The sequence below is a fragment of the Lissotriton vulgaris genome, chromosome 3_1 (genome assembly GCF_964263255.1).
Source record: "Lissotriton vulgaris chromosome 3_1, aLisVul1.2, whole genome shotgun sequence".
NCBI classification, from domain to species: Eukaryota; Metazoa; Chordata; class Amphibia; order Caudata; family Salamandridae; genus Lissotriton; species Lissotriton vulgaris.
In genome coordinates, this window is record NC_141689.1 from 654,918,447 (window position 1) to 654,942,537 (window position 24,091).

A 24,091-nucleotide genomic window follows, 5' to 3' on the forward strand; every position below is an offset into this window, starting at 1 on the left:
GAGGAGTGGCCCTGGAATGGATGACCAGCTTCCTTTCCAACCGCTCCCAGACTGTTAACCTTGGACCATTCCGGTCCAAATCACAAGGACTAACAAAGAGGGCACTCCAGGTATCATGCTTAAGCCAACTATGTTCAACGTCTACATAGCCCCATTTGTCAGCTCTATTAAGGGACTATGGGTTTGTCCCAATATCATATGCAAACAACACCCAACTCACTTTCTCCTTCAGCAAAACTTCTCAGACAGCCCAATCCACCTATTCTTCCAGAATGCTGGCAATATCCCAATGGATGGAAAACAACTACCTCCAGCTGAATGCCGGGAAAACAAAGGTTTTGCTCTTTGGAGACACTCCAATTCTATGGACACCTCAGTTCTGGCATCCGGAACTGGGAAACGCTCCAACCCCCGCTACTACAGCTAAGAAACTGGGAGTGCACCTCGAACAGACCCTCACCATGAAAAAGCAAGCAAGCAACACACACTGTGGGCTCATGCTTCCGCATATTGGGTCTACTGAGAAGAGTTTCCCCTACCTTCCCGACTCCATCAGGAAGACCTTGACTCCGACCTTACTAATGACTAAGCTAGACTACTGCAGTGCCCTACTGATTGCAGCCGAGTCCTCACTAAACCGCCCTCAGATGATACAAAATACTGCTGCTCACTTAGTCCTAAACGCCCCTCACAGATCAGCCTCTCTCCTTCTCCATCACCAACTGCATTGGTTGCCCATATGACAGCGTGTGAAGTTCAAGATCTGTTGCCTAACTCACAAAGCAATATGGGGAAATGGGCCCTCCTACCTGGCTGAGAGGCTTCACCACTACACCCCCCATCGGGCTCTGCGTTCCAGCTCCAAATCTCTACTCAAGATCCCCAGAATAAAAAAGACACAAACGGGAGGCAAGTCTTTCTCTTACCAAGCCCCACTCTTATGGAATCAAGTCCCTCTTGCCTTAAGACAATGTCAGGACCATCGAAAATTCAGCAAAGCCTTGAAAACAGCTGTTCCCAAATTAGCCCACAGCCATTACTTTTGTTGCATCTTCCTAGCGCTGAGCTACCCTCCAGAGGGTGATTCAAGCGCTATATAAGACTGTAAATCAAATCAAATCAAATTACACCATCTCCTGCCCAACGGTAACATTCAGCTGGGAATCCATCTTCACCAGGCGCCTTATGATAAGGCAGGGCAGTTATTGCACGCAGAATCCCCTCTTTGCTGATTTCACCTTCTAGGAGATTTCTACCTTCATCAGAAAGACGGGGAAGATCCACCTTTGCAAGAAAGGTAGTCATCTTATCTATGTCTCTCTGTGCCCCAGCGGTATAGAGAGATTTATAGAATAAGGCACATTCATTCATGATATCTTGGGGTCGGGTGAGCATGTTACCATAAGCGGATCGAATGGCTGGTATGGCCATAGCTGTTTCTCTTTGTTGTAGCTGTGCCACCAATAGTCTACCTGCCTTCTCACCTTGTTCGTAGTGTCTCCCTTTCAGTCTTTGGTGGGCAAATTCTGCCTTGGATGTGAAAAGGCCATTTAATGCCATGCAAGCTTGCTCTAATGATTTGCGATTTTGTAAGGTTGGTGATGCTGTGCGTAAGCGGGTATACGACAATGTCTTTTTAAAGCTCTTTTTGTCGGGCTGCATTCTGATTATTGGCCAGTGCTGCATCTCCCATAAGTTGGCCTCCAATGGTAGCTTTAGCCGCTGCCCAAATGATTCTGCCTGAAGTTACCGAACCCTGAATGGTGATAAGATATTCTTGGAAATGTGTTCTCAATTGGGATTTACCTTTAGGGGTCTCATGTCGCTGAATGTTCCTGAGCCAGGGTTTGAGACCCGGACTGGAGAGTCCTAGCTCTAAAGATAAAAGGACCAGGGAGTGATCAGATAATGATGCCTCCAAAATATAGGATTCCCAAACAAGCTGAACCGTTTTTTGGGATATCAAAAAATAATCTGGGATATCAAAAAATAATCTAAGTGAGATAGAATGCTATGAGTGGGAGATGAGAATATATATTCTGCGCTGGTCGGATGGCAGAGGCATTAGTGATCTACTTGCCCAATATCTGTCAATATATCGTCCAATAATGCTCTGTCTGCAGCATTGACTTTATCTAAGGGACCGATCTTATCTAAAATTGGATTACAGTCACCATCTATAAGGAGCGTGAGGCGCCTATTTCTGTTAGTAAGAGGTTCAGTAGAAGAAGGAACAATTTTTTTGTTCCTGTCGGGGAGTAGACGGATCCCACACAAATGTGAGTGTCTCCTATTCTCAACATAGGAAATGTATATTGTTCATCTGGGTCTATCCATGTTTTGGACACTTTAAATGGAAGAGATTTACGGATGAGGATTGTTACTCCACATTTACGAATGGGACCTGAATCCGTAGATTCTCCTGTTTGCACACTGCTGTGGATCACCTTTCTCACCCAGTATCTGCATACCTTGTCAGATTTTATTGTATTTAGGTGTGTCTCCTGGAGTAGTGCCACGTCAACATGCTTTGATTGAAAATAAGACAGCAATTTTTTCCTTTTAATGTAATGATTGAGACCATGGACATTCCATGTTAATGCACACAGATGGCGGATGTTTGTCATACTAGAAATGCCAAGGGAGAATAGACAAAGTCAAGTGAGATCTGAAAATGTGTTTATAGGTCTACAGAGACAGATGGGGTGATGCGAGAGTTTCTTCCTTATGCAGCAAGGGAAGAAGAGAGTAAAAGGAGAAGGAAACAAATAAATAGATAAACAAGTAACGAAAGAGGAAAGAGGAGTCCTGGTTCGTAACAGAAATGTTAGTGTTCAGTTTAATGGGTACTATCGTAAGTGTTAGAATGAAAAGATTGAATTAATAATACTTGAGAAGTAGTGTAATAAGTTGATTTGTTAAAGGGAGGACACAAAAATAAAAAGGAGATGGAATTAAGAAAGCGGTCGGGAAAGAGAGGTGTAAATTGAAGTACAGCAGCACTGGGAATCCTAAACTGTTAACCGCGTGTCTAGGCTTATTGGCTAGTTGCCACGAGGAGGAGTTCCATCAAGAAGAAGAGATGATGGGTAAGGCGAACACAAAAATAACTGTATCCTATGAGATATGATATATACAGTGTAGGTTGCCGGTTAGGTAAAGTATATTATGGTATTAAATGAAGTCATATTATGGTACATTGATCAAATCTGAAAGCACAAGATAGGATTACAGATATGTTTGTAAAGATAATATTAGTAACAGTAATGCAAGTTATAACAGTTGTGTTACTTCAATAAACATATTGAATATATTATGTGCGAATTCTAGGAGTGGTATATACTGTGTGTATATCTTGACAATCTTTGAACATAAGTAGTACTCTAAAAGCGACAAGCAGGAAATATTACAAAAGAAAAAAAGGATAATACAATATTTGTTAAAAAAAAGGACAGTATAATATGATATGATGAGGACGATACTCAGCTGCAAGGTGTTTGGATGCCTTCTTTTTCCACATCACATTGTCTATTTTCACCCTCCCCCTGGTGTTACAAGTCTGGGTTAATGGTATGGTATTGGTCTGAGTTACAACAGTAACAATAACTGTAATTTCGAACTGTAGCATGGGGTTTCTTCGATCTCAATCTGCATCTGAGAGAGACTTAAGAGGAGAGCAGGACTTATCCCTGTGTTGATCTTGCATAAAACAGTAACAGTTTGTAGAGCTGAAGACTTATCCTCCTGAGTGTGGGCAGATCTTTCAAGTTCTCCACCTCGACATCGTGGACTACTAGCGCTTTGTCGTCTGTTGTCTGATATTTGCTGAGAAAGCCTAGGACCTGGTTGAGCTTGATCAGGCGGAGTATGCTGTGTGTCCATATCCTGTGGTTTCATGCAGTCTAGGAAGAGCTGCAAGTGTACCAGATCATAGAAATCTTTTGACTCTCCATTTCTGGTGATGCGGAAACGAGCAGATTCAGATAACCCATATTTAATGTCCATTTGGCGCAATTGGGGGTCTCATGGAGAGAAAGTCTTTGCATCGATCATTTTTGTCTCTGGAAAAAATCAGCTGCCATATGAATATCCTGTCCGCCATATGAGCATGAGCCGTTTGAGCACGCTGCAGCCAATATATTTCTTGCTTGTTCATGTCTTAGTAAACCGGCAATAAGCGCCCTAGGACGTGCCGCAGGGTCCCTGCATGGAGGACCAATGCGATGCGCTCTCTGTATTTCTAATGGTGAATCAAAGGTGATGCTCATAAATTTGGGAAGAGTGTCAAGTAAGAACATTCTGGCATTTTGACCCTCAATATCCTCCGTAAAACTAAAGAAGCAGACGGTATCTCTTCTACTGCGGTCTTCCAGATCAATGAGTTTGCTACGGAGAAATAAAAGTTCTTGATCTTTACTTTGTACTGAGTCTAGACGGCCTGCCACCGCTGTAAGTCGCAAGTCTAATCCGTCAGCTTTTGTGTGAAATCCCACAATGTCTGACCTGATCGTTTTAGCTTCCTCTGCCAAAGATGATATACTTGTATCCATACCTTCCAGGCGACAGCTGACAGTTGGGATTTCCTTCAGGATACGATCAATAGTGTCCACATGCGTGGGGATGGTAGCAAATGTCATGACCTGAGAAGAACTGCTTGCTGGAGGGGTGTTTCCTTTCATGGGCATGTTGTGTCATTGTTTAAGAACTTCTGCAAAAAAGGGGTTGTTTAAGAGCTTTATTCATGTTTGTTGCTAGACATTCAACCTTAATCCCTGAACAGTGCGCTGTAGCAGTACAGAGGTAATTTCCTGCGTTTTCCGTTCAGTCCAGTTGTAGATATTTTCCTGTAGTAAATTTCGGACAGTCCTGCTAGAGTTAACAACCTCTCAGCGAAAGTCACTTCCTGTAACAACTGTATTAATGATCAGAGTGGGAAGGATCGATACAGTGAAGGGCTTTTCTATTAGTTTCTGTATCTGTCGTAATTTTAAATGGTGCAGCCTTGTTAACCAATAGATCAAATTCTGAGGTGCTCCAATGCGATGCTCCCCTTTGCTAAGTCAGTGGGTCACTTAATGCAACAAAAGTACTTGTCACCTCACAAACCTGAAGAGATATGGCAACTGGTGTTTGTGGCGTTTCTCATTTCCCTTTTTTTGCTGTATTCCTCTTAATGAGTATCCAGGCCAGTTAGCGGTGGGAAGAATAATAGCATCTCTAATTCCAGTTTCTTGAAGCACTCTATTGACCCTTTTGCAACTTAGAGATAATGGTCAAAATGAGAAGGGAAGGGGGAACGTGGACAAGAATCTACCTTTCAATGAATATATGTTTTTGTGCTGAAGAGATTGTTGGGTTATTTTGCCTCTTGTAAGTTCATTTGATATCTTCAGTATATATCTTGTCAGTACTGTATACTTGACTGTGATTTGAAGGCACTTTATAAAGTCAAGGGATAGCATTTTCAGCAGAGGATGGTGAGACTTGCAAAACCCCCCACCGTATGATTATTTGAGAGCAGAGGTACACCTCACACTTAGGGACTCTCAGAGTTTCGTACTGCTATCCGCACAACATATGAAGCTCTGGACTATGAATACTATAGAGTCCAGATAGGCTCAGTAGAAAGCACAGGCTGCGTTAAAAGTCAAGGCGACACAAAGAATCTTGGTTTAGAGCTGAAGTTCAAGAGTACCATAATGAAGAGAATTAGACCGAAGTTTCGAAAATCACATTGCGTAGTAACTTAGATTCTCATTCATGAGGCAACACCTGATTCAGCACCCGTTTCTTCTCTATTTCACCTTAAGCTATCAACAATGGCAGTAAGAATCCCTTCTTCATCAATGGTGCAAGCTTGTTTGTGTAAGCGTAGTTGTAAGCCTGCTTAATAGCGCTAAGGGCAGGAAGGCAAGGCTGTACGCAATCTCCCAGAACTGGCGTTCATGTTTCACAATTCGCGTTTTCCCCCCCAAGAGGAACGGGTATTAAAGTGTGCAGCAGACGTGAAATTACACCGTACCTCAGATTCCACGGTTCCGGAGCGTCATCTGCGCCGTCAGAGAGAGCAATGCAAATGCCCACACAGCCTCAAACTTCGTCGACATCATTAAAAATGCAGGTCTGTTCACGTCAGAAAGGCCAGGAATTCAGTTAGCTGCTAAAGAAAGTGGAGGTCGGGAGCGTTCCACCACTCAAGGACCCAGGCTGCAGGGCACGTTGCCAGGCCCGGTGTCATCTCACAACTCGTAGTTGTCTTTATTCTTAAACCACACCTCCATTAAAGTAAAAATTTGGCCCAACTCTTCCGTAGCTCACATATTCAAATAAAATATCAGTAAAACGCCTCCAGCCGTGAATGGGAAGCCGCTTCCTCTGTCTGAAGCCCCCCTCACAGTGGAGCCCACAAATCAGGCGGATATCATAGTCCGCGGCCAGACCACGCCCCACTGGTGAGGTATTAAGCCAACTAACATTCAAAAGGGATAGATAATCCCAAGGATCTGTCGTAGAAGGAGTAGTTCTTGTTGTCATGATCCACAGTATAGGTATTTCTATACGGTCCGTGGCCATGCCAAAAATGTCATCCACGCTGCTTAAATACTTGTCTCTTTGCAAAGTCCAATATTAAGACTCCTTTCTGTACTGGGATATTTCTGCCAGTCTCTGCACTTGCCTCCAAGAGTATGGCCTTGGTCTTTAGAAGACGCTCTGAAGCTGGTGGCGAAGGCGATGGAGTAACTGACACTGGTGGAGGCACTAAAGGCAAGGCCTTCAGCGGTCAGACAACACTAGCCGGAGCCAGACTAGTCTGGAGTAGACTGCCAACAAGGGAGGTTTAACCAGCAAAAGTCTAATCAGGAGGCACACAGAGTTCCACGTGGGCCAAGAACATCAGAGCGAACCTAAGAGCGGCTGAATAGTGTAAAAGTAGTGTGCATAAAGGCAATTACCTGCGGAGGGTGAGCACAAGATGCTAGCAACACCTAGAACACCAAGGATAATAATGGGCCAGGTTGGAATTAGGGTGAAGGAAGGGGGCAGAGGCCTATCAGGTTGTAGTCCAACAGTTCTGGGTCAGGCGAGGATACCAAATCTTGAGTTAAGAAGCAATGCTGCTGATTTGGAGACATACCCCTAGAGAGGAATGGGTTACTGGATGGAAAATAATACCTCCCGGAATTTTTTTTTTTTCAAAACCGTGTTTATTAAGAGTTCAATCAAGATTCAGGACAGCCCTCCACAGTCAGGAGGAGACTGTCAACAACACAGACAGAGAAAGGCATGGTAGTGAACTCAGAGTTTTATGGAAACAAAAGGGGCACGCCCCTTAACCCCCCAGCCCACCCATCCCTAACAGCATCCCCCAACACCCCTTCCGACTACCCACCCCTTATCCCACCCTAACCCAGTGCACGTGATCGCTAGTCAGCAACAGGAGACGGAAGCAATGTCAGAGTTGGCTAATAGCCTAGGGCCCGGGGTCCACATCAAGGGCCAGCACATCATCAATGTCAGCTGGGGGATCGAGGTCCAGACCCCTGTAGTCTGCCCACCGCTTCCAGATCTTGTAGTGTTTCCGGGGGCACCCCCTGGCCTCAAACACGGGTAATTCTAAACCCATCAGATAGTCTAAACCTGCCTTCCACGCACTCAGGGGGGGGGCACGTTCGCACTTCCATGCTTGGGCCAGGTCACGCTTAGCCACCACTAGTCCCAACAGCAGTAGGTGGCGCTTGTAAATGTTACCCCCAACATTTTCCAGAATATGAAGGAGACCCAGCCTAGGGGTACGGGGAACATCCCACCCCAGCACTTCCGACAGGCAGTCCCACACACCCGCCCAGAATCGGGTCAGCCTCTCACAGGACCACACGGTATGGAAAAGTGTCCCCCTCTCAGCACCACACCTCAGACATTCAGGGGCAGCTATGAGGCCCGCACGCCACAGCCGCTCCCTAGTATAATAGGCCCTATGGAGGTATTTAAATTGAATGAACCGAAGACGGACGGCTATAGCTGCACTCCGAGGGGATTCGAGGGCCTCCCGCCAATCGTCATCATCCAAGGGGCCAACATCACTCTCCCAGGAGGCCTTCAAAGTCGAAAGGGAGGGGGAGCAGTTGACGACCAGGGAGCGGTATATCTGAGAGACTTTCTTGTCGCCCAGGTCGCCCATAAACAATTTAGCCTCAATAGGACTAAAGTCGGGGAGCTGTTCCAACCCCACTAGGCTGGGGCCAAGGGCATGTCGGAACTGAAGATAGCGATAGAATTGGGACCTGGACAAATTATACTCGGAGCTAAGGTCCTGAAAGGACTTAAGCGTGGTTCCGTTGAGAACATTACCGAGGGACGAAATCCCGATCGCGTCCCAGCCGCCGAACCCGGACAAGGAGGCCAGCTCTGGTAGTAGACCGTTATGCCACAGCGGCGTCTCGGCCGTCAGCCTGCCCCACCACCCCATGCGGCGCAGAGCCTGCCGCCAGATCGCGAAGACCACCTGGGTGACCCTTGGCAAGGCCCTCCTCCGCCTGGCCGAGTACAGCAGAGTGTGGAGAGTGGCACCGCCCATCAAGGAGTGTTCCAGTGCATAGGCCGGATCGCTACGATCCCCATACCACCACTCGTTGAGCACTAGAAGGTGGGAGGCCTGGTAATACGATAGCAGGTCCGCGGACGCCAAGCCGCCACAGTAGGCAGAGAGGAAGCAGGTACGCAGTGCCACCCTAGAGGCACCCCCGGCCCACAGAAATCTGCCCAGCACCGAGTTGACACCACGGAACCACTGCGGGTCTATTTTATACGGGTGATTCTGTAGTTGGTAGAGGAGCCGAGGCAGGGCCACCATTTTGAAAATAGCCGACCGGCCATAGATATTGAGGGGCATACGCGTCCAGGTCTTAACGTCAACCTGGACCCTGTCCCACACCGGCTGGATGTTACGATCCCATGCCACAGCAGGCGAGGCCGAGAGGTGAACGCCCAGGTACTTCATGCCGTCGACCGCCACCTGAAGAGACGCAGCCCACTGGCAACTCACCGAGGCACCCCCCAGAATCCACAGGGTTGACTTGCGAGGGTTAAGAAAGAGCCCCGACGTCTGGCCGAACTCCCGCATTATGTCGAGAACACGAGGTCCTGTACGGTGTAAATCGGTCATGAAGAAGAGCACGTCGTCCGCATATAGGGCAATGCGGTCCGAGTGGCCCGACCCCCACACAAAGCCCCGATAGAGCGCGTCCTGGCGCACTCGGGCGGCCATAGGTTCCATGGCCAGCGCGAAAAGGTACGGGGAGAGGGGGCACCCCTGACGAGTGCTCCTGGCCACGGGGAATCGCGCGGAAATCGCCCCAGAGACGCGCACAGAAGCGGTGATATCGGTATAGAGTAGCTTTACATAGGAGACGAAAACCGGACCCAGGTTCAGTAGTGGCAGGAGGGTAAGGAGGTAGGCCCAGCTGACCGAGTCAAAGGCACTATCTATGTCAGCCAACAACAGCGCCGCCTGGTCCCCAGTCGTCCCGATCGCGTCAATCGCCGCCTGCGCCCGCCGAATGTTGTGTCGCGTCGCCCGGTGCGGCATGAATCCCGCCTGATCCGGGTGGACAAGGGCCGATATGTGGGGAAGCAGGCGATTCGCAAGCGCCTTGGCCAGGAGTTTGGCTTCAAAATTAATAAGGGAGATGGGTCGGTAGGACTCGTGGCGCTCGGGGGGTCTGCCCGGCTTTTGAAACACCACAATCTCGGCGTGACGCCAGTCCGGGGGGAGGCTACCCCGCTCCCGAGCCAGTTCCAGTGCCCGCCTGTAATGCGGCCCAAGCTGCAGGTGGAATTTCCGGTAAAATTCACTGGGGAACCCACTAGGCCCAGGTGCTTTACCCGTATTGAGTTGACCCAGCGCGTCACCCAATTCTTCAGCTGTCAGGGGGAGATCCAGGGCATCGCGGACCTCGTCAGGTACCGCTTGCGGGCGAACCGCCGCGAGGTAAGCCTCAATGCCATCGGGGGAGAGGCTCTCACGAGGGGCATACTGACGCTCGTAGTAGCGCGCGAAGCTCGCAGCAAGGATCGAAGGGTCTGTTATTGCCACCCCCGCGCCGTCGACCAGCCCCGGTAAAGTGATCGGCTGAAAAGTCTGCTGACACAACCGGTGGAGCATGGTGCAGGACTTGTCGCCCCACTGGTACACCCTACTACGCGTAGCCAGCCACGCCTGGCGGGCCTCATCCAACAAGACCGAGGAGTAAGACTGTTGTGCTTGTAACAGCAGCCGCAACGTCATATCATCGGCCGCCTCCCTGTGTCGTGCCTCCCGCCTTTCCACACTCTCCGCCGCAGTGGCAATACTTTCTTGTCGGGTCCGGCGAGCAGAAGCGCACCAGGCAATATCGACAGCCCTCATGGCGGGTTTCATGGCTTCCCACACTGTCACTGCATCAACCTCATCCGTCAGATTGTCCCGCCAATAGTGGGCGATCGCACTGCGCAGATGCCGAGAATAGCCCGGTTGCTGCAGGTGCCATGTAGACATCCGCCACCTGAATGGTTGGCGCGCCTTGCAGAGGTCAATTTGAACCGCCACAGGGGAGTGGTCGGACAGCCCGCGAGGCCGGATCGCCGCCCCCTTTACTCTATCAAGGAAAGTCCCCGGTACAAATACACAGTCTAAGCGTGAAAGGGAGCCATGCACAGCAGACACATAGGTGTATTCTCGTCTCTCTGCATGAAGTTGTCTCCACACATCCACCCATCCAAGGCCATCAATCATTGCACTCAGCTTCGTAGGCGAGGCCGCAGCCGCGACCCCCTGCCTCCTCTGCCTGTCCAGGGCCACATCCAACACATCGTTCCAGTCGCCACCAATTACCGCCAGAGAACGGGGAAGTTCGGCCCATAGGGTAAACAGTCGCTCCGCAAGGGCCCACTGCAGCGGGGGAGGGGCATACACACTACCAAGGATTACGGGCTCCACACCAATCTTCCCTTGCACAAACACAAACCGGCCCTGCGGATCGAGCCACTGACGCTCATGGGTATAAGCTAGTCGTTTATGAACCAGGATGGCCACCCCCCTCGAGCCCCTGGCAAACCCTGCATGAAACACCTGGTGGAAGCCAAACCTCTGTAGGCTCAGAGCCTTCGTACCCAGCATGTGCGTTTCCTGGAGGAGGAGCACGTCAGCCAGGTCCCTTTTTGCCCATCGGAGCACAGCCCCCCGTTTGATCTTGTCCAGGAGCCCCCGGACATTCCAACTCAGTACACGCATGAGAGCAGTAGATGGCACAAGTCGTGGGGCGTCAGCCATTGTCCCAATGGGTCCGTGTCCACAATCCCCGCAACCCAACCCAAACTCCCAGCCCACCAGCCGCCGACAGCATACGAAACACGTGCATCCCACAGAACACATTCCCAACCCCCGCTACCCCACTAGTCCCAACCCGACCCCCCAACAACCAAACACCCCAGAACCCCCCTCCCCCACCCCAATACCTCAATAAACAATGAAGCATCTGTCGCGGTATACGGTACTTCAGACCCAAAACACAGCGTCTAAAGCCAGTCATACCAATGGATCCCAACTAGACCCCCCTTAAAACCAACCAGGCACACTCCCAGAACCACCCCCCAACCCCATCCGGAGGAGGCAGCCCATAAAGTGCACCCCGAACCCACTCCAGGGAAACAGCAACATCAGTAGTAAGGCACCACAAACCAAGGGGTGTCGGACCGCAAGCGTCCACACCCCCACCAGGAAAGGAGTCAATACTGCACCAGTCAACGGCTGCTCCATCGGCCAGAGTTCAGCAGCCACGGGGTAGGGACATCGACGAGAGGCCGCCAGTAGGTAGCCCCGGCCTGCGACAATCCTGAGTCTTCGCCAGGCTATTCTGTGTCAGGTTGTGTGTCCCCCAGCAAGGGATCCCGGGACAGGGACCTCCGTCGGGAGCGGGATTTGCGATGGCGTTTCCCCTTGGCAGGCGGGTCGCTCCGGTCCGGCGAGGAGCCACGTGGCGACCCGGAGTGCAACCCCGGCTGGACGTGCGGGCGAATCCTGACAGTTTCATCAGTCCAATTGAAGACGGCCTCTGGTGTATCGAAGAAGAGAGTCTTTGAGTTGAAGACCACCCGGAGGCGAGCCGGGTATAGCAGCGAATACTGGATCTTGAGACCTCGCAACTTGGCCTTTGCCTCCAGAAAGGAATGCCTCTGCTGGTGAACCAGTTTGGTGTAATCAGGGAATATCATAATCTTGTGGTTGTCGTAGAGCAGCGTGTCCTTGAGCCGCGCTTCCCGGAGAATAACATCCCTGTCGTGAAAGTTAAGGAGCCTTGCGATGATCGGGCGAGGTCGCTCCCCAACCGGCGGTTTCTGCGTCAAGGTGCGATGCGCGCGCTCCACCACAAAGCAGCTCGACAGGGCGTCCGGGGGCAGCCAGCTCTCCAGCCACCGAGACAGGAAGACATCCATGGGCCCCTTCTCACAGTCCTCCGGAAAGCCAACAAAGCGCAGGTTGTTCCGTCGCGCCCGCCCCTCGGCATCTTCCACCCGCAGTGCCAGGCCTCGTTGAGTCTGTTCCATGTCGGCAATCTTCTTCTTAAGGACGCCAACATCACCCTCTACTGTCGTGACCCTGGTCTCCGTCTCCGTTATGCGAGCGACTGCGTTGCGGAGGTCCTGGCGCAGAAGCATCACATCGGCTCCCACCGCTCCAATTTTCGCATCTAACATATCACGGGACTGGTTGATGGCCGTCAGCAGCGCCGCGTTGTCCGGTCCAGCACTCTGGCCCCCACCAGCCGCTCCAGCACTTCCACCGGGGCCGGTAAATTTGTCGATTGGCCCAGTCTTTGTGGCGGCCGTGCCCCTAGTCATGGCGGCGGCGGCAAAGGCGATCCACCAGTAGCACGCACCAGTAGGGGGGTCGCACCGCTCGAGGGTCCCCCACTCAGGCCCCAGCCGGGGCGGCCGAAGCACACCAGTCCACTCAGGATCTCGCCGTCGGTCACAGGGAGGGACTCAGGTCGTGCAGCCCCGCCAGATCCCAGCGCATGGAAGCCTCTCCCCAGGTGTCCGACTCCTCCGATCTATGGCAGTGGAACCAGCGAGCCCCAACGTACGTAGGGGCACAATGTCCTGCACCTGCTCCTGCGCAGTTCGGCGGTCCCCACAGCGGGCCGGCGCCCGGGCCACACCGGTCTCACCGCCCCCCCCGGCTCGTCACGGGCACTGGCCGCCCCCGCCCGACTCGCCTCGGTCCACGAGGGCGGAGGGTGCAGCGCGCACCGACGGCCTGGCACCGCGGGTGGCCGCAGTGAAGAGCGCCGTGCCCGCCGGCAGCAGAATGCGCCAAAGGATGCAGGGCGCTGCAGGCGCCAACAGCGGAGGGTCCCAGGATCAAAGGGTCCACGATGTGCGGGGGCCGCCAAACTCGAGGCCCCGGCTCCGCCGAGGTCAGGAAGGCCGCAGCCCCACCAAGGCTCCCACAGAGGCACGGGCCCCCACCGCTGGCAATGTGGGGAGAGATAGGGCACTCCTCGATGGGCCGCTGGTAGTGGGTAGCCCTGGAGCGCCGTCCGGGAGCGGCGCCGTCTGCCCCGGGTCCGGCCCGGGCACGCCAAAATTGAGGCCCCGGCCTGTCCGACGGGCACCAGGCCGCTCGCTTCACCCACTCGCCTCTTCGCGCCAGATGGTCCCCGCGCTTCGTGTCGGGCACCGGACGGCTCCCAGCGACGTCCGCTCGGGTCTCCTCGGTCGTGGTACACTCCGTAGGGTTCAGGGACCAGGATAATGCCAGGATAAGTGTCGGGCCGGCGGGAGCTCTAGCAAGCCACGTCCGCCATGATCGCCCGCTAAGCCACGCCCCTACCTCCCGGAATTTTGATTAACTGCTTCTCTCAAAGGTGCCTGCTTTGATAATGTATTGTTCAAGAGTGGGAACAGGGATCTGGAGTGGGACCTGGAGCAGGACTGATGCAGACACGGACTGCTGTTGAATATCCGCACAATGAAGAGTTTTCCCTCCAGTTCCTTAATAGCCCTGGAGCTTGTGAAGTCACACAACTTGGGGTCGCTCTTAAGCCCCAAGCACCACAAGTAAACTTTGTGAGTCTCCGAAAATGACATATGCCCTTAGCAGGAGACACAAAGCTGAGAAGCTCTGACTGACACTGCAAAATGTAGAAAAAGCTTTCCAAAGAGAGCTTAATCCAGGTCGAAGGGTGGGGAAAAAAGGAAACAACATTATGGCTCTGGAGTTGCGCATATTTGGTGGCAGTGCTTTCATGCAACAGGGTAGAACCCGGCAGCGAGATGAAGCGGTTTATTGCCTACAGGTGTAGGAAAGCTGTTTCATTTTTCCCAAATCCAGTCTGATTTCTGGAGGAGAGTCAAGAGATTTGGAATCTGCAGGTATAAGGACTCAGAAAAGAAAATAAGCAGTTATGTATGCTTTCTCTGTCTACATCCATCTTCCAACCTATCTACATTCACAGTTAAAGGTAAGTTGTGGTTTAGTGAATGCATGAAAACCTGAGAAACTCATGAAATTCACCAGATGTGGTATGCAAACACACACCATAATTCAAGGTGCACTCTATTCAGCACTTTGTCATTTGCCTTCTTTAATTTCTGCATTTGAGCTTCATCAAGACTTGTTGAACAAGTTACTTACCTTCAGTATCCATATATTTGTAAGAGACCTAGATTAGTTATAGATTCCGTACCTTGTGAATTACCCCCAGGCATCAGACTGGACTGGGAGAATTTTTTGTCAGCAGTACCCCTGCACATCGAAAGGTGGCGTTGGTCAGCTTTGCGTTCTTCGTTGGCGTCTGGGTCGCCAGAATGACGTTGCAGCAGCTACTTAGACGCATCCCACGCGCGCTGACGTCAGGTTTTATACAGAACTTTCCACGCCAGAAGCGCAGAGCCATGCAAGACACTGACCACTGGTGCAAAAAACTAGGGCCCTAAAGGAAGTTCTTAACCCTAGAAGTCAGATCGCAGAACGGGGGGGATGGGTGGGGCGGTAAGGAATCTATAACTAATCTATGTCTCTTACAGATATATTGTTACCGAAGGAAAGTAACTTGTTCATCTGAAAGAGACAATTAGTTATAGATTCCTTACTTTGTGAATAGATACCCCAGCAATACCAACCACAGAGGTGGGTCTGCAAAACAAGTTCACACCAGAACGTTCTGGAAAACAGAATGGCCAAAGAAGCTGTGTCTCCGAACTTGGCTGTCTAAGCAGGAGCGTTTTGTGAACGTCCATGTAGCTGCCTGACAGATGTCATTGAGGGGGACTCCCTGTCCCAAAGCAGTGGTAGCTGCCGTCGCCCTGGTGGAATGGGCGCGCAGTCCCACTGGAGGCTCCTTCTTTGCTTAAGAGTAGCAAACTTTTATACACAAAACAACCCATCTGGAGATGGTCCTTTTGAGCACAGCCCAACCGTTTTTGGCGCCCACATAGCCAACAAAGAGCTTGCCATCCACCCAGAATTGCTTGGTGCGATCCAAATAAAAGGAAAGCGCACATTTTGGATCCAGACGGTAGAGCCTCTCTTCCTCCCTAGAAGGATGCTGAGACGGAAAATATGTAGGCAAAGTGATGGTTTGATCAACCTGGAAAGAAGTAACCACCTTGGGAAGAAAGGAAGGTCTGGTGCTAAGGACGACCGTGTCCGGATGAACAGCCAAAAAGGGAGGCTTTGAAGAAAAAGCTTGGAGCTCACTCACCCTGCGAGCAGAGGTGATGGCAACCTGAAAGGCAGTCTTTAAAGTAAGAAGTCTGAGAGGACAGTTATGAAGTGACCTAAAGGGAGCACACATAAGGTAAGTAAGAACCAAGTTCAAGTCCCACTGAGGCATTACGAAGGGGACAGGAGGAAAAAGATGAGTAATGCCCTTAAGGAAGCGATTTACAACAGGGTACTTGAAAAGAGAAAGCTGATAAGGAAGCCTAAGAAAAGCTGAAATGGCTGAGAGGTAGCCCTTTTGAGTGCCCATAGCAGAGCCCTGCGGCACAAAGACAAGAGGAACAGGAGAACCTCAGAAAGAGGGGCAGAAAAGGGATCCATTGCTGTGCACCATGCCACAAATGTGTTCCATCTGCAGGCATAAACAGTCTTAGTGGAGGGACGCCGGGCTGCCAAAATAACATCACAGATTTTGGGAGGAAGGTCGAAGGCTGTCCACTGTCGCCGCTCAATCTCCACACAAGGAGGTGGAGACTAGACAGGTTCAGGTGGACGACAATCCCCCACTGCTGCAAATGAAGATCCCCCCGAAGAAGCAGACGGATCGGAGATTCGATGGCCATGTGTAACAGCTCGGGATACCAGACTCTTCGTGCCCAATCCGGAGTCACAAGGATGTTTTGGGCCCAGTCGCGCTTGATTTTCTTCAGCATTCTGGCAGAAGAGGTATAGGCGGAAAGGTGTATAGAAGACCACAACTCCACTTGCGACGGAAAGCGTCATCTAGCGTGTGCCGCCTTGGAAATTCCAACGCAGAGAATTGCTGATATTGCATGTTCTCTTCGGTGGCGAATAGATCTAACCAATGCTCTCCCCACTGTTGAAAGAGACCTTGCATCACTGAGTGAACACGCCATTTGTGATCCATCATGCACCTGCGGCTGAGTTTGTCCGCCCTGGCGTTCAGAGAACCAGCCAGGTATTGCACCACTAGGTAAATGCCCTGATGTTCCAGGCATGTCCAGAGATGGAGAGCCTCGCGACATAGGTTCCACGACCCCACCACCTTGTTTTTTGCAGTACCACATGGTGGTGTTGTTGCCAGTGAACATCTGCACTACTCTTCCCCGGACAGAGGGAAGGAATGCCTTCAGTGCAAGACGGATCGCACGGAGCTCCAGAAGGTTGATGTGGAGACCGGATTCCACCGGAGACCAGAGGCCTCTGATCTCCGCCTCTCCCATGTGGATACCACACCCCAGAAGTGATGCGCCTGTCACCACTGTGCACTCTGGTTGGGGAAGGGAGAGGGATCTGCCGTTGACCCAATCTTGGTTCGTTAGCCAGCACTGCAATTGACGTGCAGCGCCCTCCGAGATCTGAACGCTATTTGACAGATTCCCCTGATGCTGTGCCCACTGGAAGTTCAGGTCCCACTGCAGAGCCCGCATATGCCACCTGACATGATCCACCAACAGGATTCAGGAGGCCATGAAGCCCAGTGGTCTCAGGATCATTCTGACCGAAACCCGGGATAGAGGTTTAAAGATCGGAATCATAGCCTGAATACCCCAGACTCGGTGTTTGGGAGGATAAACCTGAAACTGCGTTGTGTCCAGAGCAGCGCTGATGAAAAGGAGCTTCTGAGAGGGAGTCAGGTGGGACTTCAACACATTTGAAGTGAACTCCAGCAAGTGCAGGAGGTTCGCCATAGTCTGGAGGTGAGAGACAACTACTTGGGGCGAGCCCGCCTTCAACAACTAGTCGTCGAGATAGGGGAAGACTGGAACCCCTGATCTGCGCAGATGAGCTGCGACCACAGCCAACACTCGAGGGGCACTGGTAAGGCTAAAGAGGAGCACTGTAAAAGTGCTTGTGGCCCACTGTGAACCGCAGGTAATGCCGGTTGGCCGCAAGGATGGGGATGTGAAAGTAAGCGTCCTGCAAGTCCAATGCTACCATCCAGTCTCCAGGGTCGAGGGCAGACAGAACCTGAGCTAGCATCAACATTTTTTACTTCTCCTTCCGAAGGAAGCGGTTGACGTTCCTGAGAACCAAGATAGGATGCGGAGGTTAGTCCTGCCTGCCACCGTAAGTAGCTCGAGGTTGAGAGCCTCAGCCGCACTAAGCAACACCACTGCATAAGAAGCTCCCTTCTCTGTAGCCACGGTGGGAGGAGACAACAGGCCAGGGTCTGGGGAGGAGTTTAGACCACTGGCTACCCCAAACTCCTCTCTTCAGTCTGAATTATACTCCAACTGGGCAGTTAAAGGGTCTCCGGACCTCTCCCAGTCCTCCTCACCCTCCTCTGGTTGCCAATCTGGCCTGAGAGAACCAGGGTAGAACAGAGGAACAAAAGTACCAGTCGGCGCCAGAACCGGGTCTTCGTCGGGGTGGAGGTCGACGCTGGCGGGGAACACAAACAGCATTGGCTGCGAACCCAGGCCTGGAACCAAGGGGACCCTGCGGGGCCAGAGCCGCTGGCGTCGAAGGCTCAGGGCCCCCAGTTGAGTCCACAGAGTCCGAAGGCACACCAGCGGAGTCGGGTGGCCCAAAGATAGCATGCATTGCTTCGTAAAAGCTGCAAAGATGGGCAGGGGCCGCTCTGGGTCCCGGAAAAGGTGGAAACCTCGGAGTCGACCCTTCATGCCCCGCACACTGAGCCGCGGGAGGGTCATCACCCACCCGCATCCCAACGGCCGGGGAGAAGATGAAGAGCGACTATGCTTCTTTGACTTCTTCTTTGACTTACCTGAGGAGTGCAAAGACTTCAAGGACGAGTGGTGGTGGTAGCTCCTTGACCTCCTGCGCGACCTGGACCTTGAACGGAGCGCACTGCCGGGCCTAGAGACGTTTTCGGAACCGCTCCCAGTAAGAATTAGGATTCATGGTACAGCAGTCGGAACAGGACTTGGGATCGTGGTAGCGTTTGAGGCACCACAGGCACCCACGGTGCGGATCTGTCACCGACCTCAGTTTTCAAGGGAACTGCAAGCCTTGAAACCGGGCATCCCTAACGTGCATCAGGAGTCGATAAACTCATAACGGTATTATCCAAAGTCACAAAAAATTAGACAAAAAAGTGACTGGAGGTACCGTTCTCTACGGATCTGCGCTGGCTGGCGCAGAAAAGGAAAGAACTGACGTCAGGTGCGAGGGCGGCGACTAAGTAGCTGTCGCAATGTCATCCCGGTGACCACGACACCAACTTCGAATGCAGAGCCGACCCACACCATCTTTCGACATGCAGGGGTACTGCTGACGAAAAATTCACCAGATCCAGTTTGATGCCTGGGGGTAATTCACATGGTAAGGAATCTATACCAAATTGTCCCTTTCATATTGTGTTATTATGTAAGAATATTTCTACAATGAACAATTTTGTTGATCATTTTATTTACATATATTCATTGTATGACAATTTCGTTATAGCTAAATAGAGTATCAGTGAATTCATATGTATTACATTTGTATGCTACAATGTTTAGAGAGAAACTCTATTAGAAAAATGTGCAAGGGAATTCACACGTTTCTATTCACACCTTCCATCACAAATAACGAGGCTCATTTTGGGGTAAACTTTGATATGAAATCGTTCACAAACTGTAACACTTGCAATGTTGTGTACGCTATTTTCTGCCCATGCAACAAAATGTATATAGGCCAGACAAGTCAAAAGGCCAAGACCAGAATCAGCCAGCATCGAAGCAGGATAAGATGCAACATGCCGAATGCCCCCATGGTAGAACATTTTACTGAGTTGAACCACACAGCAGATGACATCAGGTGGACCATCTTGAAGTCCATCAAACTTCCGCAAAGAGGGGGGAATTTGTCCCAAATAATGAACAGAGAGGAACTGAAATCCATCATTCAATTCAATACCATCAGGACTGGTTTGAATAGGAGTGAGGACTGGACCAATCTGCTTTGATTGCAACGGAAAAAACCTGCCAGCTGGGTTCCTGCAAAAAATGTACATGGATGTTGATAATCATTTTGTATATAGTATACTGTGCGTTTTTAACCATATGTCGTTTTGAATTGCATGTGTCCTTATTCACTCCTTGGGCACGCACCCTAAGCACTCTAACTCACTCCCTCCCCACTTCAATATGGCCACCACTACCGACTAGCGACCTCTTGATCACTGCAAAACGCAAAAGTAACCAACCCGGTCACTTATGAAAATGCCAAGCGTCAGTTAAAAGTTCGTTACCATTCAATTCATGTAAAACCTCGGCATTCCGTTGGTATGGTGTTGGTTTAAATTTCCCGGCATGACTGCCATTCAGGCACGCATGAATACTCTCTCACCACTCCATCATGTCCGCCGCCAACACGGAGGATCACATGACTCAGGTCACATGACCGTCACTCTTTCAAAGCCCTGCGCGCAAACTTCCCAACATGGAAGCTGCAACGCCAGCGCGGAACAGATGCATCGTCATCCCGACTACAGCGAGGTAAGACCCAGCCCCTGCCCGAGCCCGTAGCTCTGACACGGTGAGCAGACGGGCACACCCTACCCTGACGGTTTTCTCTCTCTCCCCCCTTTTTTCATCATAGCGGTTTGTTGTATCCCCCGACCGCCGCTACAGAGCCCCTGGAACCTGGGTGAGAACGCCAAGCAAGGCGCTCATTCGACTGTAATCAGCCAATTGATGCTATTACGGGATACAATTTTCCCTTTTCAAGGTGAGCTAGTACCCGCTCCTGCCCCTCAGCTTGAGTGTCTACATTCTGCCCAATGTTTAATTCGGACAACCTCTCTCCCACAGATTGCTCCCCCTTTATCTCCTCTTTCCGAGGCACCCCGCATTGGGTAGCCGCTCCAGGCCGTTAAAGATATAGGTAAGGGTTGCAGCTAGACGCACGATAGCTCACGAGCACCAGCTTGGGCGTTACCAAAGTGTTAACCATGACCATTATTTCACAGCCTCTTGATCATCAATGTACCGCAACCTCGAGGCCAAACATTAAATGAAAGTGCTTCTTCAAATCCACCTCTGGGTACGTCCGTGTTGTTTTAATCTAGTACAATTCACGTCAAATTATTTTAAGACCTGCACTCCTCCACTAATGTCTCACTGACTTGTGATGAATCCGTCATTCCAGTAGTTCATTTAATCACAAGATGTCATCTCCTCACCTACACGGAAATGACTATCTTTTACAAAATAGGCACATCCCAACCACTGCGCATTGTTCTGGTCGCCGTCATTCAAGACAAACACCCTCCACCACACTGCGATTTCGAAAGTGCATGCCAAGTAGTGTGTGACGAAGTTGACTCCTTGTCCATATCTTTACAAAAAAGACAGAGTAGCGTTCTCTAATATATCTTTGTCTCTCTGTTTTCTCCTGTTTTTCTTTACAGGCTTGATTGTTCTATGTTATTCCAGGCATATATTAAGTCCTGATGATGATCCTTTTATTTTAGAGCATAGGATCGAAACGCCGTCAACACTTATGTAGACATACATTGTTATTTATTGTGATTTACTGTTGTATGGTCTACTAAAGGGAATACTGCCAATTTAAATCCTAAAGCAGTACCACTCTTTTGCTCAACTCTTCCTTTGCCTGATGTAAAATATTCTTTCCTCTGCACCCTTTTTCACAAACTTTTTCTTTATTCTGATGAGTACGGCACAGGCTTGTGCCTTACTTCAAACACTACTATGTTTGTTATGTTATTGAAAGATTCAAATTGACTTCTTGTCAAACATTCCTAAAATAAACTCTATGCCCGGCTGGGTATAAGAAGAACTGTACATGGTGTCCGATTGTGGTCCATATGTTATTCATTTTTCTAGAAATTGTTTTGAGCTTAGGACCTTTGTTCTTTTGAAATAGCCGATACCCATGGTCCAAAGCCATTAAGTGGGTCCCCCTTGTTTACTTAAAAAAAAATTATTGTGTGTATGTCCTTCAGGGAAATATGTTACTGCAACCCCAATCAAAAAATATGTATTTCTGGCAGACCTTGGCAGGACTAACATTTATCCTGCATGCTTTATCTCCATGTGAGTTGTGGGACTTGTTATAGCTTCTCTGTGTTTCCTGTTCAAGTTGCTAAGTTAATTCCAACTTTGGCTTGCCTAGAAGCTAATCAAAATCGGTTGGGCCATAATCACAGTGGACCTATAAAAACGTACAAACTCTGTAAATGGAACAGGAAAAGAAGCTCTGACTAATATGAGTAAAATGTGTCCGTAGTAGAATTTCGGTTTTTCTCGAGCTTATAGTGTTTTTCCAGTGCATTTCCGTTTTTTTCCGACGCACATAATTCACCCATTCGGCTATGCACTTAAGTGACTGGCCGCACAGCCTGGCCATCGGCCAGACCTAAATTACCAGTGTGTGCATCCTACCAGGGTCTTTTCTTAACCATAACGTTTTTGTTTTGCAAAAAAACACGAGTTTTATGAAAATTGCAATGTTTGACAAAACGTTGCGTTTTTTTAATGGAAACATTTTATTTCCATTTTCATAACCACCAATACAACCAGTCAATTAGTCAAACACACAGCCTACAAATGAAAGTGCACAAGACCCACTCCATTCCCCCAAACCCCAACACCTCCACAGTTATCGAGGCAATCGGTTTATCACACTCGTGTTAACCGTCCAGTCCGTTTTACGATCACCATTTCGTCCAAGCTTTCTCATTTTTACGAGGACTGTAAATGTTGCCTTTTTTACAGACTCAAAATGGCAGCCGCGTGATCACAATTTATATGAAAATCATGACTTTAATGTACAAACCTTATTTTTCACCATGTTTCATGCCTAAGACTGCCCCCCCCACCACTCCCTTAAAGTTAGGCTATGCACAGTTCCCTCCTTTGCTGCAAAAACATTTTTCCAATAGCATGAAATTGCGATTTTATTTGATTTTCAAAATGGTGGAAAAAAAACTGCCAATCACATTTGCCACAAAAATCAAGTACGATTAAAAGAATTCAAGATGCAAACAGTAAGATATGCAGAAGTGTTAACCTTCAGCCAATAGTGCCAATTTATTTTGTAATTTCACCTTTTCTTCTTTGCTCTCTTTGTCTTTTAAAGATGGGTCTTTTATTTTTTCTTTTGTCTCCTTTTCCCTCACTTCTTTTTTGTCGTCCTTTTCTTTTTTCTCTTTTTTTAATTCATTCTTATTTTCACATTCAATAATTTCTTTTTCTTCAGGTTCATCTTTAATATTTGATTCCGGCTCGGTTTCACCCTCCCCTTTTTCGCCTGCCTGTATTTTGTCAGCCTGTTTTACATCCTGAAAAAACAAACCAATCACATAAAACAAATTAGTTATACAGCAAATGTAATGGAACCGACAATACATTCTGTACTTCTTTACAAAGCGTAGCGTCTTAACGTCAGGCAAGTTCCATTCTTTATTCTCGGCTATAACTATATGCTTCCAAGAAGATACCTAGCTTACCATCTTAATCACTTGAACCTTCCTCTGAAATCAGCAGAATTCCAATAAGGAATAAAGCCCCTACCTTCAGTGCATGATGAATATATAACTTTCCCTACTTGCAAACCCTGCAAAAAAACAGGCTTATGTTGCAAAATTAGAAACCTACTGAATTACAACCCTTTCTCGGTCCAGTCAGCATCTTCCGTGTCTCCGATAGATACCTAGAAATTATGGCTAGTAACTGAAAAGATTGTTACAAATAACTGTCTGACCACCAGAGAAAGAAAGAACGGATTCACTATCAAAGTTACTTAGGAAGATACTGAATTTTTAAATCAGCCGAAAAAGCCTGAAAACTGACCACCTTTCTGGCTTAAGATAATGTAGAAAAACTGTTTCACCAGTAGGACAACTGAATTGACGATTAAGTTCATCGGTTAGAGACATTAACTGAGCCAACACCTGGTTGAGGTGCCAATGAGTACGGCTAGAACCAACAGAGGAATCCCTATTCACCCATCCCTTTGATAATAAAAAATACATGTGGGTATCATACCAAGAAAGAGGAGTATGCTTCTTCAAAAAGATCCAAAGTTTTAACAAACAAATAGTTGGGAAACTTACTTGCAAAGGCTCATAGTGAAATTTAGCACTTCAGACAATAAAAGTAGCTGCATGGTGTATGCCGCAATGGGAGGAAATGGGGTGTATTATATGGTGCGCTTTTTCAACATCACTGTTTAAAACACTTACCAAAAACCCTTAGAGTTTCATCTGCCAGCCCCTCAGCTCAATCTAAAGTAGCTGTGGCTCTGAGCAGCAAGGCTTACACAAAGGAACAAGAATTGAGCATATAATCAGCACCAAAACAATTGAAGAAATCGACACAACACTAAAGAAATCCAACACCAAATTATCAAATTTGTCAGTATTTAAAAATGATTTTGACACTAGAATGAAGT

The 24,091-nt window shown here is 49.3% G+C and overlaps 1 protein-coding gene across 1 annotated transcript in view; it reads right to left on the bottom strand.

Annotated features, from left to right (window-relative positions):
• CHD1 (chromodomain helicase DNA binding protein 1) overlaps positions 1-24,091 on the bottom strand; it is a 1,544,591-nt gene that overhangs the window by 352,063 nt on the left and 1,168,437 nt on the right. Inside the window, exon 31 of the mRNA XM_086960963.1 lies at positions 22,746-22,979. Coding sequence (XP_086817089.1) covers positions 22,746-22,979 — 234 coding nt within the window. The remainder of the gene's footprint in view (positions 1-22,745; positions 22,980-24,091) is intronic.